Below are 23,399 nucleotides of genomic sequence, written 5' to 3' on the forward strand. Positions count from 1 at the left end.
CAGCCAAAATAAAAGATATTTGTGAATAAATGTTTTGAATTATGAATACTGGACATAGTAAGCTTAAAAACATTTTAGTGACCATTGCAAGTGACAAATATTATAATTTGAGACCCCCCTCAAATGTTGCTGTTTAGGCTTTCAGGGGGGCTCAGGTGTTAATCAGGGGGGTCGAGCTCCCCCGGACCCCCCCCCCCCGTATTTCGCACACTGGGCGTTATGAGGCAGGATTGTAGATTTCCCCATTATGCATGAGGGGATAAACTGAAGTCATTTGATTTCCCTTCAGAGCAGTGAGTGAAATGACCTCCCCATGTCATAGCTTCACATGCAACGAATGACTCAACTGAGCATAAATTACAAGGTCGGGAGAATGGCAAACTTTATACATTCACAAGGATATGTAAAAAAACATCCAGTTTCACGCTTGGGACGATTACATTTAAAATGCAATCGGTTACAACTAACAGATTACTTAAAAATATGCATAGAATGAAGTTGTTGATTACATATGAAGTATTACTATATAGAAGTGATCGTAAACTGATTACGGTCTGTCACTTTTAGATTACCCCAATATCAAATGCAATGCAAATAAATACAATAAATAGTCATTCTTAAGTGTATTATGTAGAACAATGTTGACTTAAAAACAAGATATTTAGTAATCTGTTACTCTCCAAAGCAGTGGCGGCACCAGGGTATGGCTGGGGTCGGCTACAGCCATACCAAGAAATGGCTTAGCCCCACCTTAGCCCCACCATGAAAAATGATGTTAAAGTAAGCAAAATAAAGTCCGCCAACTCGCGCTGAGTAAATTGCACAGACAACAGTTAGTAAGATTGATTTCAGTAGCCACTTGTCTGGAAATACCGAAGACTAGAAACGGTTTTGAAAACATCTTTGATAATGTCTTCTGGCCAATCAGAATCACGATAACGGCGTGGTGTTGTTGCAGGAAGTCCCGACGGAGAATACTTTTGCGGTAGTACATCTCTATACATCGATACAACATAACGTGTTGATAGAAATCAACACGTAATGAAATAAGACCCCACGGTTTGATGATTGATAGGTGTGTGGGCTGTCTTTCATTTTGACACACAGAACAATGGGGGCTATCCACCCTTATCCACAATGTAAAGTAATTCACACAGCCTCTTCCCTCTTCTCTGAGAGGAGCAGCAGGTTCAGCTTTCAGAACAAAGTCACAAAAAACAAAAATGGCATTCATTTTTTTTAAATGTGTAGTAATAGATTTATTTATTTTTCTTCTCAAGAGAGTACCAGAATGTGTATTTTATGTTAGTATTTCAAAAAATCTCCTGGGGGAGAACCCCCCAGACCCCCCTGCAGGGGTTGGGTTTTCAGCATGTCAACTCTTTCACCTGTGTGGAAATTGCAGGATTGGCTCCAGGTCACCCTTTTTATTTACTACAAGACAAATGTGCCTTTTTATTTCATACAGTTCAATTTGGATTGAGACAGGGAAATAATCTAAACCTCACGCGTGGCATTTCACTGTCAAGGGGGGCGATATAGCGTGTTGTAATTCTATATAGTCTATGATGTAATTACATTGCAAATACTGACTTGAGCCCCACCACTGTATGGGTTAGCCCTACCATAGATTACCCAACAAAAATACTCTGGAGCCGCCACTGCTCCAAAGCCAGGTCATTTCTAACATTGTTTCCCCCCCCCACCTTGTAGCTAGATGCTATATCAAAGTGTAGGCTAACAGCTGCTCAACAGCTTTCCTGATCTTTATTATATTTGGTCAGATTTGACAGTCTTGTTACCTCTAGTATTTTAGCACAATATGATCTATCCATTACATTTTCAGGACCCTGGTTCTCAGTAAAAAAAATGCTGGACAGCTGGAAACATTAAAGAGTTGTTAAAGTTAATAATATGGTTAGCTAGCTAGCTAAAGCTGCTCAAATCGGCCAGGACAGTTTTTCATTCACTGCTGGCTAAATTGATTTTCTCATCGGCTGGAAATGAGAGGCTTTCTTTTGTTTAAGTCTGTCTAAAATCAGAGGTTCTTTTTATCTAAATGTACTCAGATATAGCTACAGTTACTAAGGGGGTTTGGGCTTAGCAAACAATGTCTAATGGTCCATTTGAAAATGCATGCAACATTTTTTCAACCATATTTTTTCTTGCCACTTTTCACCCCCCTTTCATAAGTTCCTTCTTCATCCTTAACACCAACCTCCCTGCAGTTATCCCACAGTTCTTCCAGTTCTTAAATAATTGTGTTGGTAGTATTAATGTACAGATTGAGTGAGGATGTATGTCCTGATGTAAGTAATAGATAATAATGTTAACACTCCACTTCATGGAATCAGACCTAGTCTGGGAATAAACCTCCTCCCCCCGGGCTCCTCGTCTCTGGGGGGCTCAGTTGGGGCGCTGGGTGTTGGGCTGGGCTGGGGGCGCTGCTCACAGGTGGCCTGGGGGTGTGTGTGCCATATCCCGTCCCGGTAGGTGCAGTAACACACCGTCCGCTGGTCGATGTTCACGCGCTCCCCCGCTGGGACCACCCTGTCCCCTGCGAAGCAGTTAGGACCTAAACAAACAGGAGACATTTTGTTTTGTTCCTCAGCATAGTAAAAGCAGTCCCTTTGTGTCTCGTTTGCCCAACACAGCTATTTAACATGTTGTTTATTGTAGTGCAATTTGCACATACATATTTTCTCATATGTTTATTAGATATTTCTGCTTATTTTTGTATTCTTATTTTATTTTAACTTCCCTTTAGTCTATCTTTTTATTGCACATTCTTACTTTAACTTTCCTTGTTTATATAAACATTTTCATTCTATTTGACTTGTTTTTTGCAATGGAGCAACCGTTTTATCAACCCAATTTCCCCCCGGGATTAATATATTGTAATACATTTTACTCTGATTGTAGTGAATGTGATACTAAACGTCTTGCAGTGTCTAACCATTTTTTTTTAAATAAAGGAAGATATTATAGTTGGATACAGTCAGCTAAAGACACAAAGACAGGAAACATGGAGTAACAGCTAGCTAACATGTTCTATAAAGGTAATTTAAGTTGTACGAAACCGTAGTTGAAACAAAAGTCTCATCACTCTCATCTGTGTCATTCACCACAGCAGACTGTATGCTACTTAGCCACAAAACATTAAGTAGCTCTACAAAGATGGTTGTGGCCAAAAACAGCTAAAATAGATCATGTAGAATAATGAAGCAGTGGGTTTTTGGATGGTTCCTTCAGTTTCAAGTAAGTCAACTGCATTCTTGACTAAACCTAATTCTTTAAAGTTAGTTCAAATTCGTTATCAAATATCTAGCTAATATGCTACAAGCAACACAGGAAAAGCAACAGATACTGACTTTTATGCAAATTCAAAATGAACTAAATAATACTATACTAATAATCCCCAAAAAATCCTTCCTACAGGTGCTATTTCTTTACTCGGTGCATATAATATATATGTATATATACTGTATATATACACTATGTACGATATGATATTTTAGTAAATTCATTATATGCAGAACACCCAGCCCTTGATATCATTTGGATCGCTCAATCACAGATGGGGGTTCCTTTATTGGCAGCTACCTGTGAAACAATTACCAAAGGCAGTCAGCGGGAGGAGAGGAAGTACAGTTAATCTGATGCCAGACCCAACTGCGTTCCATAAAGCACAGCTGACATGAGGCAATTTGGCAGCAGAAAAAAATAAAAATAAAAAAACAATGACGCAACCAACCTCACCATCTGTCCATCAGAGGAGCAGTAAAAATAGACACTACAGCTTAACAATAAAGCAGCAAGGAAGCACGTTCATGTGGTTATTATTTTCATGAAGAATCAATGAAATAGCCTTTTGATTATGTAGCTGCTATGGTTTTCCCATTTATCCTTTAAAAAGCAACACACAATACAAGTTATTAATAACCCCGCTGCACACATCCCAGCAATGTTAGAGAGGGACTTTACCGCCGATGGCAGTAAAAAGCATGTCTGACATAACAGGGCTGACTTTATAAGCTGCTGGGTGAACACTTACAATGACAGCCTTCTAATGGACCTGAGATTAAGTGTGTATGTGTGTGTGTGTGTGTGTGTGTGTGTGTGTGTGTGTGTGTGTGTGTGCCTGCTTGTGTGTGTGAGTGGGATGGGATATGACAGCATGTGTTTATGCTCCAGCAACTTCCCGTAGAAGGGACTGATATCGATTTTATTTGATGCGAAAGATGTCGGCCATGCTCGCGTAATTTACATGCTTTCACCTGATCACTTGGGTTTGGGTGGACAGGCAAAGGGGTGAGCAGGGAGTGAACATTTTTTGATTACCAATTAGCGTATTTCAAAGTGTTTCTTCCCATGTTTAGTCCCTTGTGGCTTTTTTATTTTACTGCCAACAATGGCTATATTTATGTTTGTTTACCTTTCTCCTGCCTCAATTCATAAAAGGAATGCTCTTCCTATACAAGGTGACCTGACCATACTCTAGGAATGGGTTGACTCTTGGGAGATGTGCTTCAATGCTAGTAAGCACTACAAACTACTTACTAGCAGATCAAGAAACCCAAAAACTATACTGTATGTGGCGAGGCGTTAAAAGATGTCAGGCTTACCTTGGGGTTGAACATTGCTGTTAAGTAACTAAGTACATTTACTCAAGTAATGTACTCAAGTACAATTTTGAGGTACTTGTGCTTGGGTATTTCAATGTTATGCTACTTTGTACTGATACTCCACTACAATTATGTAGTACCTGTAGTTACTTTGCAGATTAATCATAAACAATAGGATCAACACTTTAAGATACACCAGGATTAAATTCACAATCAGTTGAAATTAGTTCCACCTTTACCAGCTTTGATAACACTTTAATGCATCAATAATTATAATCAAAACACAATATATATATATATATATATATATATAATGAAATGGAGCAATCTGCATAATGACTACTTTTGGTACTTTAAGTATATTTTGTAGCCAATACTTTTTTACTTTTACTTAAAGGTGGGGTAGGTAAGTTTGAGAAACCGGCTCGAGATACACTTTTTGTTATATTCCATGGAATGCTCTTAACATCCCGATAGCAATGAATATCTTAAGTGCTTTGACAAAAAATCCAGTCATTTTAGCCGGCCCGGCTAAAATGACTGGATGGCCTACCTGCCTGTCAGCCTTCCATCTGTGCACAAACTTATCTCGTGCCCTCATTGGTCATGTGCGCGTTCGTGTGTGTTGGAGGAGGGGCTCTGTAAGGAAGTGGCAGATTTTCTCCGGTTGTGTATTTTCAAATTCTACGCACTCGAGCTGGTTTCTCCGAAATTACCTACCCCACCTTTAAGTAACATTTTGAAATGTTACTTGTTGCAGAGTATTCCTGCTCTTTCATAGTTCTACTTTACTTTTGATTTGAGTACTTCTTCCACCTCTGGGGTTGAAATTCACAACAGTTCGGCTAACAAGTTGACCAAATTGTAACACAGGAAAATAGTTTGCTCAACTTCTTACACCTGAATTTAAGCTGCTGATCCCCAGAATCTGAAGGAGACAGCTTTTGTGGACGTAGCACGCTTTAAACTAGAGTATGCCTGGGACCCCTACATTGATAATGACAATGATGCTCTTGAACAATATAAGGAAGAGGTCGATATATGTGGATTACAGGGGGGGGTAGCAGTGTTGAATTTGGTGGAATTGACGGAAAGGAAATTATCGTCTTGGTTAGTCCTCTTCTTCAAGATTGTTCAAAACATCTCAGCTGTTGTTGCCTCGTTGCACCTAGAGGCTGTCAGAAGGGCAACCCAGAACATTTACTAACACTCATTCTTTCCAGAGTGGAACCTGCTGCCATTAAAAGCTGTTAACAGAGTCCGTGGACTGCTTCCGGTAAACATTAAGAGACATTTAGTGTGGATTATCCATCCCCCACGGAGCATGATACCTCTGGGGTTTGCTTAGTATTCAGCCAGATCCAGATACTGTTTTTGTTCTGTTCTGTCTTGTGTTTCCTGTGTTGCATAATGGACTAAACTACAACTGCATTTGGTTGTGTAACCCTGTGTTGCAAAAGGACAATGACTGATCCTACAATCCTTTAGTGGCTGGCTGGTGCACATTGATGACACTGTTTCCAGTTGAGAGGCTTTGAGTGGATACTTAGATTTCAATCCAGTAACATGGCCAACATGTTGTAATGCTTTAATTTATGTAATTTAAAGTTGATTATTTGCTTAAGAAAAAGGATTATGAAGAAGTATAAAGTCGTATAATACTTTTTACAGATACTGAAAACAATCACGTTATTCTTCACTGAAAAAAAACTAAAAGTGTTCTAAGGTTTGTTTGTTTCTGACCGTTTAAAGGTTTGTTTAAAGCTTGTGTCAGATGATCTTATTACTATTAATCTTTGGATTTAACTCAATAGAGTAGTGCAGTGATGACGTTTTTGTGTAGGCCAACCCAAAAGTTAGCATCGCAAGGGCTTCCTCGCTTCGACTGAAAGCAATGGGACTTTTTCGATTGGCTTTGGAAAAATATTTGGAAAATCTGTGAAGTACAAAAATGCTAACTCATTTTTGGGTTTAACACTCAATCCGGCACCATTCTTTATTATACATATATTTACGAACTTGAATGTAATTTAAAGAAACGTAAACGTGCACTATGTATTTTGTGCCACTAGGGGGCACTCAATCAAAACAATACATATAAAAAACGCTGCAAGAAGCTCAAAACACAACAGAAACTGGGGACACTCAAAAGTGACGCACACAGCTGGGACACTTGTTGACGTTCGGGGATTATGAAGTTAGCTAACTGCCTCTGTCACTAAAAACTAAGTTTTATTGGCTTATAAAAAGTGATCTCATGATTCCTTCGGATATTATTTCAGATCTGCTGGAAGCTAGCTCACGTAGCTAACCTAGTCATTTCAAATATACTGACAAAACACTTAAATGCTGCACATGTTTCTTCAAGTTGGTGATTTTTTTCTAAATGCTGTGCATGTGTTGTCAAGTTGGTATAGATGTTTTCCTCATTTGGCACATTTGTGATTCTATATTTACATTGTTTCTAAAGTGGCAGCGTGTTTCTCCTAATTGAAGTGTTTTGGGCCATTGTCGCGCGTTTGCACCTGTCGGCTACCATAAGTATACTTTTAAAATGGCATGAATAAAATCACACTAAATTAATTTCGCTGGCATGTACTTCTTTGTTTCTTCTTTATTAGTTACAAAACCACAGCTGAGTATTTTCTGGGATGATGAGAAGGGAATTGGTTTAATGGGTTAAAAAGATGTCCGGGCACTGACTGAGTCTTACCAGTCTTACAGATGGGGCAGCAGTGGTTGGGTTCGTAGGTGGGGTTGACGCAGTGAGGGGCGGGGCATTCCGAAATGCTGCAGTACACCTCTCTGTTGGCCTGGCAACGACATCGCTCACACCTCGACAACTGGAACACAATTTGAATGTCATTGACTTCAAGTTCTAAACATTTCGAATAAGTAATTGTGTACGTACCTGTAATCCCACTACTCAATCCCCACACATGTACATTTTGGTTAACAGCACACACAAGACAGCCCCTCTTTTTATTATTAAATGTTGCACATTTTAAGTTGCTTTCTGTACGGAGAAAAAAGGAATTTGTGTCAAACATACTGTTACGGTAAATGTCTAAATGTTAAAAATGCATTCCCTCAACAGGGAAAAATGCTGCTGGTAACGGTTTCCGCCACTTGGGGGCAGCACAACAAGCTAAAGCCCCGGCCACACGAGGACGATAACGGTCGTATCTGCTACAGTTCACTATCAGATAGACTGACCACACGAGGCCGACATGGAAACGCAGAAAACGATAACGATAACGGGTCCCAAGGTGGGTAGATCTGCAAACGAAACGCTCTGGGGGGGCAAACGGCTCTGTGTTTACGCCTATACGATCATTTCCTGATAACGTTGAAGCAATAGCCCCGCCTCGCCCCGCCTCTCCCCACCTCTCCTGCTCAGAGATCAGCTGCTGGGCTGTCAGAAGAGGGGGAGGAAAAGAGAGGCTCCGTTTTTTATTGTTATATTATTATATAGAGTCGTTATTCATTTGTTTTAAAGCTCAATAAATAACAAAGAAGACCTTTGACCGGCACTTTTATAATTTTGTCCAGAAGATTTAAATTTTAACGGACATGTTGACCGGCGGAAAAAAATCGAACTGAAACTCTGCCGCACGGTCCCCTCGTCCCTTGGAAGAGGCGGAGAGGTGGGTGTTTTTCATCTGCTGGTGGCAAACCGGAGAGATATACAGCAGGAGCACACGCTTGCCTCGGGGAGGGAGAAAAAGAGCCAGAGCGTCAACAGCGGAGAATAAACAGAAGGGCAACCATGGGCATGTCTTCTTCGCTGCTTTTGTGGCAGGACTACAGCGCCACTTACAGGCCTGGCATATGTACTACAGCGTCTCCAGCGCTTTCGAGCGGTCTCGTGTGAACGGACACGTTTCTGGTGCCTGTTGCGTGTGGACGGAAGACTTTTTTGATAACGATTGCGGTCCGTTTGCGTTATCGTCCTCGCGTGGCCAGGGCTTTAGAAGTTGCAGAAATGTAAGCAAACGATGGCCCAATTCCAAACCACCCCCTACACCCTACCCCTACATACTACTCCTACATACTACCCTTCCGTTTGCGCATTCGCGCGGAGGGTCCGCCACATTAAGTGCTGTTCCAAACCAACGAGTGTGGAGGGGGAGTGGGTTATCAAGCCCTCCAACAGAGAGTCTGCATCGGTGCTGACTTCACCTGCTGCCATACCTGACCGACCAACGCTGTGTGTGTCCGTCATGAAACAAGCTGTTTACTAATAGTTCCGTAGAAACATTTACTGATAAACTGCGCCAAACAAGACAGACATTTAATATCGTCATACAGATGTTAACAACTCCATTGTAACCTCATATTTGTTTTACTTAGGATCATACCTCTGTTTAGTCTAGAAAACGGTAAATGTTTTCATTTTATTATAAAGTTGTGTATATTTACAGGGACTGTTGCAAAAACTAAGAAGCTTATAAACATCAGGTTTTAAAACTAAAAGAGGTTTCTTTAAACACAATTAAAGATTTTTTTAGTTTTATTTTATTTAAGAGATGCTGATTTGAAACTGTTGTTACCTAAAGTTACGGCATTTCCTGTTTCTGCCAGAGAGAGGGGAGTTCCTCCCAAAGCCTCCTGCTGTATTTACATCCTCCATCTGAAAGGAGGGAGCCTCATTCAGCTGCGAGTGTCACTACAGACGGAGTTCACTCTGTCACGTTGTGGGAGTGGGTAGGGTGTGGTTTGGAATTGGGCCTGTTTCTTATTTACACATCCAGTAATAACCTGTACTCATATGTTATCAGACCTGGCAAACAAGTCCAATATTAACTCTGTTTTTAGCTCCATTTTGGTCTCCACCAGGGGCGTTTCCTGGACCTGGAAACATTCGGGGCTTAGCCCACAGTGGCGGCGCCAGAGATTTTCTTTTGGGGGTGCTGTGGGGTAGCTTGACGTTTCATAGAGGGTGCTCAAACATGTAGGGCTTCCCATACGGGTGCTACAGTTGAATGTTCTACTGCAACACTCCCCACACGCACATACACAGTACACCCGCGACTGTTACAATGAAGGCTCGATAATCAACTCACAGCATAAGGTGTAAGCAGGGGTAAAGTGGGTGGACCTAACATCCTCTAGGGGGGTCCTCACCTCCTCTAGGGGGGTCCGGGGGCATGCTCCACACGAAGATTTCTTTTTAAATATTGAAGTTAAAAGCATTCATCTGGTGCACTTTGAGAGCAAAATGAAGAGATCTATGGATACCTCTCTCAACATCGATATGAAACTGAACTGTAAACAGATTTACTTTTTCTTTTACAAATCACCCCCCTTTTAAACTGTATTCTTGTTTTACTGTCATATAGTATTTCATAACTGTTTTTCATTTATTCTCTTATTTTTTTTATAACTATAATGATCGTATAAAGGTGTGCCTCGGAAATAATCTTTTACATAATTCATGACCAAACCGTTTGAGACCCACTGAGATAACTTAGACTAAAGTTAACTATCTAAACACTCAGAGAGTCCTTTAGCTCACCTGAGTCTCTCAGTCTGAGAGGAGAGGACTCTCCTCCAGCTTGTTGTGGAAACAGCTCCTAATGTCCATTAGTGCAGCTAGCTAACCAGATGCTAACAACACGGTCCCTGCCCCATGGTCCCTGCTGGCACCGGTGCACGCTCTCTTTCTCTCTCTCGCTCGCACAATCACACTAAATGCGCTATTGCCACACACACACAGAGCCGAGCTTGAATGAAACTTATACCCCTTTCACACCAAGGCTTTTCCTGTTCTAGCTCCGTGCTAGAGCTTTTCTGGTTCAGAACCGGTTCTTCGGTTCAGCTCCCGCTCTGTTCACACCGCTCAGAGCCCGACTGGTGCTGCGTCATTGCGTCATCGTTTGCGTCATGACGTAACCGTTTGCGTAACTGCTTCATAAAGTGAAACCGCGCGGAAACCCCTCACATCGAAAACAACAACAATGGCAGATTGTATTGAAGCGCTACTCGTTTTGGTTTTGCTCTGTCGAAACGAAATGGAACAAATGGGACGACTTTACTACCAACTTTAGTCGTTAAATGCTACATTCAGGACTTCTTTACAATCATCATCATCAACTTCAACGACGATTCGGTAGGAGAAAGAAAGTAAATATACGTCCTATTCGATGGCGTTAGAGCTAGCTGTTGTTAGCCTCTGCATGCGCCAAGCTCAAAATACCCAGCTTTGCAGCATTAATTACTATGGTATAACATTAAAACTGATGCCCCTGCCCCTGCTTGCTTTCTAGACCGACAACTTGTTGGTGCTTGAAACAAACCGGATTCCGGAGCTTAGAGGCGTCTCCGCTGCGGTGTGAACAGGAAAAAACTGTGCTTTTCAAGCTCCAGCTCCGAACCGGCCCTGGAACCGCGTTGGTGTGTAATGGGTAACAGAGTCCCAGAAGTATTTGTATTGCCATGCAACTCTCTGATTGGTCTGGTGTCTTGCCTCTGTTGCATTCACTGGACATGGGAAATTACAATCCTGCCGTGCTCTCTAGTGTCATGATGAGGTTCAGGTAAAGCACGGTTAATGTATTACATTATTGAGGGAGAATTGTCCGGGGCTACAGAAAAAACATTCGGGGCGCCAGGCGACACCACTGGTCATGAAATGTACACTTGATATGAACATAACAAACACATTTCACAGAATGGTAGGGTGTGCAGCCATTGGGATAATCCAGCAATAATAATAATATTACAAATATTCTATATCCCAAAGTCTATGCAAACCTTATGATAATGATCTAAACCTGTCCCCCGAGCCCTATTCTATTGAAACTCTCTTTTAAATGCATTATACAACTTCCTTTAAATCATTTCTTGTAAGATAGCATGTGACAAAAATAATTGAAAATATACCCAGAAGCCACACACAAGTTTAAATGACACAAAAAGTATAATTAAGTACAACTTTGAGGTATTTACCTGAGTATTTACTGTACATGTTGTACTTATTTACACTTCTATCCCACTACATTTATCTCACAGCTCAGAAATGTGTTCAGATCAATATTAAAAAAGCACACATTTATAACGTTTTGTATATTATGAAACTCCCCATAAAGACAGATATAAATCAGAAATACAAATTGGAAATAGATAATAAATGAACACTTTCAATGGATCCATTTTCCCATATGGTTCATTGTGGTATATGAGTAATGCAATCTTTATGGAACAAAAAGCTAAAAAATATATATTTATAGTAAGTACCACAGGTGGAAGAAGTACTCAGATCTTGTACTTAAATAAAAGTAGAAATACCAAAGTGTGGTAATACTCTGTTACAAGCAAAGGTCCTGTATGTTACTCAAGTAAACAATACCAAGTAATGGCATCTAAATATACTTAAAGTGCACCCATCATGCTATTTTTAGGCAATAGCATAGGTCTCAGATATATAAAAATATATAAAAAACATGTCTATGAAGTGTTTTGCTCAAAATACCAAACGGATCACCCATTCTAGCCATGCCTCATATCCCTCTATTTCACTTCCTGTTTCAAAAGTGCTGATTTGGGGTATAAAGCTTTAAAAAAAAAAAGAATTGATAAAAAAGAAAGGAGGGGGCTGAGCTCATGCGGGAGATGCTACCGGCAGATACTGCGGTGATGAAACGCCATATCATGGATTATCAAGGATTATTTCTGAACAGGGGTGGATCTACCGGGGTGGCATGGGGTGGCAACTGCCACCCTAAAAAATGTGCGGTCTACAATTACAGAGAAGAGACTGTCAAGTTTGGCTGTACTCAGCATTGAATCGAAACGCACTAAAGCTTTGGATCTTAATAAGTTTGTGAGGCGTTTTGATGAACAAAATGGTAATAGCCGCATTCAGCTGTAACGCAGCGTCCACACGGCGGCGTGCGTTGAAGCTCGCCGGCGGGCGCGTCTGAAGCTCGACCAACAACCAATGACATGAATCTCCCGCCCCGGACACACAAGCACGCGGTTTGATTGGCTAGAGCTTGTACTGGCATATGATTTGATTGGCTGGCACTTCCGTCGAAGCTTCAAAAGTTGAACATTGCTCAACTTTTGAAGCGAGCAACGCGAGCAAAGCGAAGCGACGCTCCCACATTGCAGTTCGGCAAAGTGTGACGTCACCCCATTCAAAGTGAATGGGCAGAAGCGTTGAAGCTTCAACGCACGCCGCCGTGTGGACGGGTCGTAATAGTCATGCCAACTTGATGCTCTGCTCACGGATGACTCGATGAGCATAACAAACTGTTAAGATGATGACCTTTTATGTGTGTATATATTTCTTTTCTTTGTGGGGGTCTGCCCCTAAAAAACTGTTTTAAGTCCTGAGAAAGTCAAATAAGACGGTGTGTAAAACTCAACCCGGTATCACGGCAAGACGTGAACATGTGACGATCTACCATGCTGGGAGACGTGAATATATCACGGTTTCGTCCCTTCAAACGTGACAGTTACACGGTATTGTTATCATGGCCCAACCAGTGGAGAAATACCCGGAAGTGCCTAGCAAATGGTCTACCGCGCCTATTGGTCGGTTTTTATTGTCAAAATTAGATGTTTTTAATTTATTTTTTAATCGTCACACTCGATTTTGCCGATTTTCTTGTTGCCCTAGCTGGTCGACACCTCTTTTAGCAGAAACAAAGGCTACATTAATGTATTAAATCGATGTTAATCCATGTGTGTGGAGGTGAGGATGTGGAATTAACGGACGTGACGTTGTGCGATTGCGTTGCCAGGCAACGCAATTTACAAACTCTTCAACTACAACCCTAATTATATTTTAAAACATTTTAGACAGCCTCACGAAATACTTTAATGTAAATTAAAATGTAAATGTGAAGGAATGTGTGTAATGTGGTGATTGACATTATTCACCCACGGATCTATGGGTTGGGGGTATTGTTCCGCACGGACATTTTAGTTAACCGGACTCCTGTTGATGTGAAATCCGAAAACATTTAAAAAAAAAAAAATAATACTTTATTCCGAGTTTGCTTGCTTTTCTCTTTGGAGGTCATCACATAACGGCATTGTAATACACGGTTTGGCTGCATTAAATATGACACATCTGCCGTAGTTCTGTATTTATAGAGCCCTGATGAGAAGACTTCTGGACAAACAGGAAGCACGGCCGCCAAAACTGAAAACGTGACGTGGATCATAAATATATCCGCAATTAAACAACATCTTACATTTATTTTCACACAATACGTCTCCTTGCAGTATCAATAATAATTCGGCTGACTTTTATATTTGATCCAATTGGTAGATAGGCTGTATTTACACCATAACGGTGCACAGCTGATAGAAAGGCACATCTAGTGGTTAAAGCACGTTATTGAATTTGATTATTTGATTATTTTTCACAAAAATGAAACCATCAATAGCAGAAACAGAATTAACTGTCATTAGTAAACCACCCAAAAAAAAAGATCATAAATGGTTTTGTTTTATAATATATATTTTAAGGATAATAATAGCAATGTAACACTGTCTATGACACTTACTGTATAACACTGATTTGAAAAACATACAGAAAAAACGAATTCACTGCCCTTAATAAAGTATTTAATACATTTCAGGTGTGCTGTTTTGTTTAGATCATTGACATCTGGAGCTCTTTTAATGTCCTTTTTGATTATTGTTACACCAGGTCTTGTCAAAACCTTTATTCCATATTCAATATCCATTACTAAACAAAACAGCAATTCTACTCCACTACAATTCAGAGGTTAACCTGGTATTTTTACTCCACTACATTTATTTTAGTTACTTTGCAGATTCTGATTAATGATGTGAAATATAAACAACCCTTAAATCAGGCTTTAGTTACACCTGAGTAAAATTCAGGGAAAGGTGATTGTCAAGTGCCAACAATCAGGAGAGATATTTGATAGTTGCTGCTTGAGAAGACTAAACATTTATCTGCAGATCCCTATAAAGTATATTCATTACTCGTTATTCTCTACTAATAGTTCATTAAAGACTGTATATAATGGCTATTTTGCATATCCCTTTCAAGATTTCAAGATTTTCTAAGGTTCATTGACATATCATATACACAACTAATTCAATAACGTGCTTTAACCACTAGGCGGTGCACACAGCCATAATAACCTTGTATTATTAGTGTAGGACACTTGTGTATGTATAATATCTGAAGATGTGTAGTTTTATTCATGTTTTCACATAATTGTACAGGATATTGCTATATTATTTCACGTTTTACTTATAATATCTGATTTGTAAAACATCACAGACAGAAAGGTATATCTGTCATTTAACAGTAAGCTATTGAAATTCTGAATCCATAGATGTGTCTCCCATCACCCAAATCCCCTGACTATTCTCTCAACTCAGTATTTACATTCTTATATTCAAAGAAAATCAGTAATATCTTTAAAAACGACAAGTCCTTTTATATCAGCTGTGCACCGTTATGGTGTATAACGTATTTTTTTTCGGATTTCACATCAACAGTAAGTCCGTTTAACTAAAATGTCCGTGCGGAACAATACCCCCAACCCATAGATCCGTGGGTGAATAATGTCAATCACCACATTACACACACCCCTTCACATTTACATTTTAATTTACATTAAAGTATTTCGTGAGGCCTTCTAAAATGTTTTAAAATATAATTAGGGTTGTAGTTGAAGAGTTTGTAAATTGGGTTGCCTGGCAACGCAATCGCACAACGTCACGTCCGTTAATTCCACATCCTCACCTCCATACACATGGATTAACATCGATTTAATACATTAATGTAGCCTTTGTTTCTGCTAAAAGAGGTGTCGACCAGCTAGGGCAACAAGAAAATCGGCGAAATCAAGTGTGATGATTAAAAAATAAATTAAAAACATCTAATTTTGACAATAAAAACCGACCAATAGGCGCGGTAGACCATTTGCTTGGCACTTCCGGGTATTTCTCCACTGGTTGGGCCATGTTAACAATACTGTGTAACTGTCACGTTTGAAGGGACGAAACCGTGATATATTCACGTCTCCCAGCATGGTAGATCGTCACATGTTCACGTCTTGCCGTGATACCGGGTTGGTAAAACTACACTGCCCAGCCAAAAAAAAGTAACCACTTTGATTTAACTAGGCCAGTAGGTAAGGACTTTCCACTGGATAATAACTGCAGCGATGTATATGTTTTAGCTGAATACACGTTTTTTAACCCTAACTGATGCAGTTAGTCACTTCCTTAATGTTTGTTCTTTCTGATGTAAAGTCAAGGTTGTAACTGTTTGCAGTAAAGTCGTGGGGCGCTGAACTGTTCCTTTGAATCTTTTGATACATGATATAATTACTTGTCTTTCAAATTTGAAGGAGGGTGAGCAAGCATCTTGAGGAACATTCATCATTAACTCCTCCAAAAAATATAGTTTATTCAATAATAAATTAATATGTGAATCATGACAGTGATTGACAGCTGATAGGAATAATATGATTGTTAATAGTATCATATTCATTCAGACAAACATCGATGAGACAGTTAATTAATGTACTTATTGCAGCAGTCTGCATAGATTTGGTACCCCTGCTGGTCTAAGAGTGAAACAAACTCATTCAGTTATTGTTCAGTTAAAATTCATTAAATTATGTCTGCCACCTTATATTTATATGTATATATATGTATATATATGTATATATATATATATATGTATATATATATATATATATATATATATATATATATATATGTAAGGCTTTACTGATGTGCCACAATAATGTCACCTATGTTATTGAGTTAAAATATTAATATTGTGGCTTTCCAAGTTAACATTGATTGATATGACTGCGATTAAATCAGCATACTTCTGCCAGGGGATGCTACCCCTCAAAATCTCCTGCCACCCTCTTGCCACCCCATGAATATTTGTCTAGATCCGCCCCTGTTTCTGAAACAGTATGGAGCTCAAAGCCTTTCTCTCTTGCCGGTTATACCACAAGGTGAGTTCCTTTTTATTTCCTGCTTCTTCACACACATGCTCTCCAGTACAGGTTAGCTCTGAGTGTTAGCGATGCTAATGTAAACATGCACCGACCATATGTGACCTGCTCTATCGAAATCAGTCGCATTGACCCGAAGACACATTTTGAGTTGTATACACTGTTGGAAAGAGGAGATTCCTAGCCTTCTAATCAAGGTTCAAGGTTCTTTATTTGTCATACGAACATAGCTACAGAGTAGTTATGTCGATGAAAATCTTAGGTCACAGGCTTCTCCAACAGTGCAACACAAAACACAGATAAACAGAAAAATATAGTGCAAGTAAATATTAAAAAGTAAATACAAAAAGAAAAATAGTTTAAAAAAGTGAAATAGTGAAATAAGAGTCTATATGCAAGCTATTGGAATGATATGTTAGATAAAGAGATAAATAATTACTAAGTAGCAGATGAATGTTATGGATGTTGTTTCAACAGTTCTGAGGCCTGTACTACGAAGCCGGATTTTCCTAACCTGGATATGTTTGAGTTAGCCGGTTGGCCCAATCCAAAACATACGCGCTCTGGCTAAGCTGTACTACGACCCTGGTTATCAAGTGGATCGCTCAAGCCAGCCGTGTCCTATCTAGTTAGGTGCGCGTTCACATGAAAGGGGTGGTATTTGGAGCATTCGACCAATCACAAACATGGACAAGCGTACTGACAGCGCAGCGTCATACTTCCTGAATGAAAAGTGAACTTTAATATTAGTCAAATATGAAGAAGTTAAACTTTAAACATCCATGACTTAAACAGTTTATCCAGGATAAAAGCCACATAGGTGAATACAGCTGGTAAAAGAAAAAGCGTTTGAATGCGTACATTAACAGGTTTATGATATCACTGCCCAGTCTAAGACACGAGTGGATCTGACTTTAATTAGGAGAATTTGACTCGAGTGTTTCGTCAACTTAATGTGTTGCTTAAAATAATACTTCTGCATACAGTATGTGACACTGTGAGTGTTGCACGGCCAGATACGGCTCAAGAAGCTGACTCAAATAAGGAAATATATGATACATTATGATGTGATATGATATGAATGATAATGGGACACATCGACGTCTGCACTCACAGTGCCGCGGACTGTACTTAATGTTACTCTGATCCGGTTACTTATGTCGTGGCAGATATTTAAGTAAGCTTTCTTAACGCTAATATTATAATAGTCAGATTGCTCTGAAGATGGGAGGGGATATTCTATTAATTTTCACGTTCACACAGTCAGTTGATTTTTGCCGGCCGTCTTTCCTGCAACGGCAGTTTTTCTGTATTTCCTCTATCCTGTAATATGACTTGATAGCTTTAAACTCCGCACACGGAGCTCTGATTGGTCAGCAGGCGGTGCTTTCACTGAGTTGATCTCTTAGCCTGCAACCTAACCTCCTCCCGAGGAGGTTAGCCGCTCAGCATAAGTTACCATGGAGATCTAGCCCGCTAAAAAGAGAACCAGCGTCGTAGGACCGGAAAGCCCGAGTTTTCCCTGAAGTCAGCCGGCTAAGCGAAAATCCGGCTTCGTAGTACAGGCCTCTGGTGTTGTTGTTGTACTCCAAATATTAAGCAAAATATGTCACATTATATAATGACTATCACCGAGTCATCATTTTGAGAAAAAGGCCTTCAAAGTTTCCTACTCTCTGGAATCCATCTATCTGATTGATTACCAGCGGAGCAAATGGTCAAAATAGTCCGGAGGGAAAATATTTTCGTTTGGATTACTGGTCTGGGGGAAGCTCGCAAGTATGTGTGTGTGTATGTATGTGTGTGTGTGTTGGTGTATTTTTGCGTTTGTGTGTATTGTGTTTGTTTCCCGGGGAAAACACTCACGACAAACACCGGCTGTTGTTATGCCTGCTGAATTTGCCGAAAGAAGTTTAATATTCTGAAAGCCAAGACTTTGTTTATTTGAAATCAGATGAAAACAAACTGTAACGGACCCTGCCGTGTTATCTATGATTACTATGCGCCTTACATTAATAATTTCAGCCGGAGGGAGGGGGGGCGGCGCTACGGAAGAGCAGAGTGGCGAGTGAGAGCTGTCATCTTCCCTTTACAAGCTTCAAAAATGTATTTATCGTGTGATTTTGGCAATAAAAGTTTCATATTCTGAAAGCCAAGAATTTGTTTATTTAAAATCAAACAAAACACCCGAATTTCTTTACGCAAATCCACGTTTATTTTGAAATGAGCCGTTACGACTTCCGACTGATTTCGATATAGAGAGGCGAAGTCCCTCCCCTTCCGGTGGGACTCATCAGTAGCGTGGCGTGGGGAAAAATGTAGGGGAAGCCCATTTTTTTGGGTTGGGGGGGTGGTCAATATCGTAACCAGATGAGTGATTACAGCGCCCGGTATCATTTTACACACATTTGTATCACACAGATGCAGGACTTGCACACGCCTGTTATCTAACCGACAGGTCCGCACGCACTCTCCAGCCGAAACTCTCTCGTCTTATTCATTTAAGCATTTTCTTATTAATTTATGCAGACACACCCCCCCCAAATGCAATACCAGCCGCTCAATGCGCAGTGCAGATTCGGTAATGAATAAAAAAGAAGCATTCATTCACAAAGTAAATCAGGAGACCTTTAAAGTTTTACGTTCACATCAAAGTATCAGTAGGCGTGTATGAAACACATGAATTCAAAAACAATTATGTTCAGAAACATTTGCATGCGATAGTCCACCTTCTCTTCCCTTCCCTTTCTAACACACGGCAAGTGCAGCAACAGTCCTCGTCTCTGTAATTAGCTCAGTCCGTAGTCCAAAAGTAACTAAAAAATATAAACAATCTCATCTATTCAGGTGATCGGGCCCTATATGGAATAAATAATGCTTCATTTGCTTGATAATTTCAAACAGCGGTGATGACAGTTACAGTAGGCTACTACAGTACGTAGTAAAACTGATGTTGATGTGATTTGATTGGATGGCAGTGTCCAATCAAATCGCCAGCCGCCTCTGAAGGGAAGCTAGAGGCAGCTGGCTTCCCTTGGCATGGCCCTGACCAATCACAGGTTGGCAGGGGCATCACGTGGGCCTCATCTGATTGGTCAATCCCTCAATTTTTTTTCACCAAGGGAAGCCCGATCCGGCTGGCCTCCTCTTGCAACAGTGAATGCAATCTACTGTTTCACCATAACATCTAGAGGGGCGCTGTTTGTTTCACTCTTTGTAAAATACTCAATGAGAGTGGGGGAGAGACGGGCCGGCAGCAACACACAGCAAAGGAGAATTATCGAAACAAAACAAAGTGTTTTTATTTATTTATTTAAATTATAACTACAATCCGAAAAAACAGGGGAAGCCTGGCTTCCCTTGGCCTCCGGGAGAAAACGCCACTGGGACTCATGGGACCTTATTTCGGAAAAAGTTTGTATTGAAGTCAATGGAGAGAGAAAGATTATCTTTCGATCCCATTTGAATTGTGCCACGAATTACACATATGATGTTTGTCAATCTTAAAGGGCCCATGTCATGGCCATTTCCACTGATCATAATTCCATTGTTGAGGTCTACTAGAATAGATTTATATTGTGCATTTTTCCAAACTCACATTGGTTTCTCATACAGCATCTCTGTAAACTACGTGTATTCACTGAATTTCACTCTCTGCCTTTAACGGCTCGTTGTAGCTCCAATAGCTCCAGCCCCCACCCTCCCTGTGAGCACAGTGTGCTCTGATTGGTCGGGACGTTGTGAATCGCGCTGAGCTCCGTGGAGGTGTTGTTTCCTTGTTTAGGATACATAGTGAAACACAGCCAAACTCATCCTGAGCACACACAAAGTCACAGCCGAAGTAAAAACAATAAGTGTGGCTTGATATTGAGTAAGAAAAAGGTTGATAAACGCTGTGAGAATGGGTCTGCAGAGAGAATTTCGCCGCGATCCCAACTGTCTGTTATCAGCCTGCAGCCAGGGAGGAGAAATCAGCTGAGCTGCCTGCTCCCTGCACACAGATGTGTGTGTGAGGAAGTCCGTGGATTGGTCAATTTGGACCAATCAGCGGGGGCTTAACGTAACGGCTCCACGGATTGGTCCATTTCGTTCCGGGTACGGCTTGACATCATGCCGTACCCGGAACGAAATGGAAGAATCAAATGGACAATGACGTATCTCCAACGAGGCGTTTTGGGGAGGTATTTTCTGTGTTAGAGTTTTACTCGCTACAGGGTGTACTTTGAGGGTTTGTGACTCTGCACACCGTTTACATGCATAAAAACCTTCATAACACACAAGGGGACGGGTAATAACCGGAAAAGCTTGACATGGGCCCTTTAAATAATAATTTCCATGTCAAAAAAGTCAGTTTGTCGTAAAACGGTTGAAATATAAGACTATGAAAAATACGCAACTAGAAAGACTACAAATCCCAGAATCCCGGTCCCGCATGCTGGCTCTTACGGAACCGACTAACTCCCCTTGTGTGTATGTACAGCTCTCAACATGCCCAGACTTGTAGTGATTTTCACCTCTTTTAATACTTTTCACCTCATTCTGAAAGAAAGAAGTGAAATGTGCCAACGTGACGGCCGTCTTGGTGTGTGGTGCGAGACGGGAGATGTAGTTCATTGAGCGGTTTCACACAAAAAAAGTGTTACTTCACAGTTTTACGACACATTTTTATTTTTTTGACTTGCAAAATTATCTTTTAAATTGTCAAACATCATGTGTAATTCGTGGCACAATTCAAACGGGATCGAAAGATAATCTTTCTCTCTCCATTGACTTCAATGCATAACTTTTCCGAAATAAGGTCCCATGGAGCTCAACCGGAAGGGGAGGGACTTCGCCTCGGGTCACATATTACGTCCAAAACTGTTTCTGATAGCAACGTTTCTGATAGGGCCGTGGGTGTAAAGCCAGCCTACATTTCCGATATTACGTCATATCGGACGCAAATCTGGATCAGCTCCGTTGTAGCCCCATTTTTAGAGATTTGGGTACGGAGGAAAAGAGAGAGGGTTTTATTTTCTGACGCTGCGTGAGTTCCCCGACACACCGGGGACACATCTTTATGTATAAAAGACATCAAAAAGTGCATTTTGCATGATAGGAGACCTTTAAAGTACCAAAAGTAAAGTAGTCATTATGCAGATTGGTCCATTTCAGAATAATTTATGATATGTTTTATAATTATTGATCATTAAAGGTGGGGTAGGTACGTTTGAGAAACCGGCTCGAGATCGCTAGAATTTGAAAATACACAACCGGAGAAAATCTGCCACTTCCTTATAGAGCCCCTCCTCCAACACACACGAACGCGCACATGACCAATGAGGGCACGAGATAAGTTTGTGCACAGATGGAAGGCTGACAGGCAGGTAGGCCATCCAGTTATTTTAGCTGGGCCGGCTAAAATGATTGGTCGTACTTTTTACAGTACTACGGCTTCCACAGATGACATTTTGTTATGGATTTTTTGTCAAAGCACTTAAGATATTCATTGCTATCGGGATGTTAAGAGCATTCCATGGAATATAACAAAAAGTGTATCTCGAGCCGGTTTCTCAAACTTACCTACCCCACCTTTAAAGTGTTATCAAAGCTGGTAAAGGTGCAGCTAGTTTTAAGGACTTTGTATACTGCTGGGTAGCTTGTGAATGTAGGACTCCAGGTGTAACTAAAGTCTGATTAAAGAGTTGATTGTATTGTTTATAATTAATCCATATCTTCAAAACAAAAGTTTGAATCTCTCTCACCCTGAACTCCTCTAGGAGCCGGTACGTTTTGCCTCCGTAGACACAGACCCTGGCCATAGCCTCGCACACCGGACAGCACGCCCTATAAATCATCCGCGTGCACCGGGGGTGGATGCGCGGACACTTGGGTCGGACGCACACGGGACCGTCCACGGTGCACGTGCAGGGACACGCCGTGGAGCTCGGGTAATACACCTCTCCGATCCCGTAAACAAACCCGTGGTCGTCGATGCACCACCGGCCCCGGTAGTCCCCGAACTCGTAGTCCAGGTCGCTTCTGGAGGAGTACTCCGCCGCCGCGTGCAACATCAGCAGGGCGAGCGCGAGACAGAGGCAGCTGAGCGCGCGGAGCGGAGGGCTCATGGTGAACGGGTTACCGACACTGAGCCCCGGTAAGAGAAGAGTCCGGTCAGCTCTCCCCCCCCCATACATCACGCCCACACATGCGCGTCAGTACGGAGAGTACTCACATAAAGTACTCGGATACTTTGTTATTGTTTTTATATTGACATGTTGTTTAGCTCAGGGGTTCCCAACCTTTATTGTGCCAAGGACCGGCAGATACATTAAAAAAAAATCGCAGACCGGTTGTCAATTTTAACTGATTTTAATATTTACTCACCAGCAGTAGCAACAGAGACTAATTGTATGTAACAGCCTGAACAAATACTAGTACAATATGCATCCAAAACATATTAACAACGTTTAAAAAAAAAAAAAAGAACCGGTGTTTTTTGGAAAAATAGAAAAACGGAAATCCAAAAAACCGACGTTATTCAGTTTTTAAACCAAAACGGGAAAACAGATAAATCAACGTTTTGGCTTTGTTTGTATGATTTACGGATAATCCAGTGAATGCTGGGAAAACGAGGAGAAGGCGCATTATGAAGGAGATGTCCGGTCGCCTGTGTGTGTGTGTGTGTGTGTGTGTGTGTGTGTGTGTGTGTGTGTGTGTGTGTGTGTGTGTGTGTGTGTGTGTGTGTGTGTGTGTGTGTGTGTGTGTGTGTGTGTGTGTGTGTGTGTGTGTGTGTGTGTGTGTGTGTGTGTGTGTGTGT

At 40.9% G+C, this 23,399-nt stretch overlaps 1 protein-coding gene across 1 annotated transcript; it reads right to left on the reverse strand.

Moving 5' to 3' along the window:
• Window positions 1-1,724: 1,724 nt before the first annotated feature.
• On the reverse strand, window positions 1,725-22,725 carry si:dkey-283b1.7 (von Willebrand factor C domain-containing protein 2-like). Its single transcript, XM_034113746.1, has 3 exons — window positions 22,345-22,725; window positions 7,339-7,468; window positions 1,725-2,575 (listed from the first exon to the last, which is right to left on the reverse strand). The coding sequence occupies exons 1-3, from the start codon at window positions 22,705-22,707 to the stop codon at window positions 2,343-2,345; spliced, it is 726 nt and encodes a 241-aa protein (XP_033969637.1). The 5' UTR covers window positions 22,708-22,725; the 3' UTR covers window positions 1,725-2,342.
• Between the last annotated feature and the right edge of the window lie 674 nt (window positions 22,726-23,399).

The sequence above is a fragment of the Trematomus bernacchii genome, unplaced genomic scaffold, assembly GCF_902827165.1.
Source record: "Trematomus bernacchii unplaced genomic scaffold, fTreBer1.1, whole genome shotgun sequence".
NCBI classification, from domain to species: domain Eukaryota; kingdom Metazoa; phylum Chordata; class Actinopteri; order Perciformes; family Nototheniidae; genus Trematomus; species Trematomus bernacchii.

Bases quoted from the DNA above. Each gene is read 5' to 3' on its own strand.
- si:dkey-283b1.7 (XM_034113746.1), bottom strand. From the start codon at position 22,707: ATGAGCCCTCCGCTCCGCGCGCTCAGCTGCCTCTGTCTCGCGCTCGCC. The intron at 7,469-22,344 runs GTGAGAGAGATT...ATTGTGTTCCAG, and splicing joins GGCTCCTAGAGGAGTTCAGG to TTGTCGAGGTGTGAGCGATG. The intron at 2,576-7,338 runs GTAAGACTCAGT...CTGTTTGTTTAG, and splicing joins CTGCCCCATCTGTAAGACTG to GTCCTAACTGCTTCGCAGGG.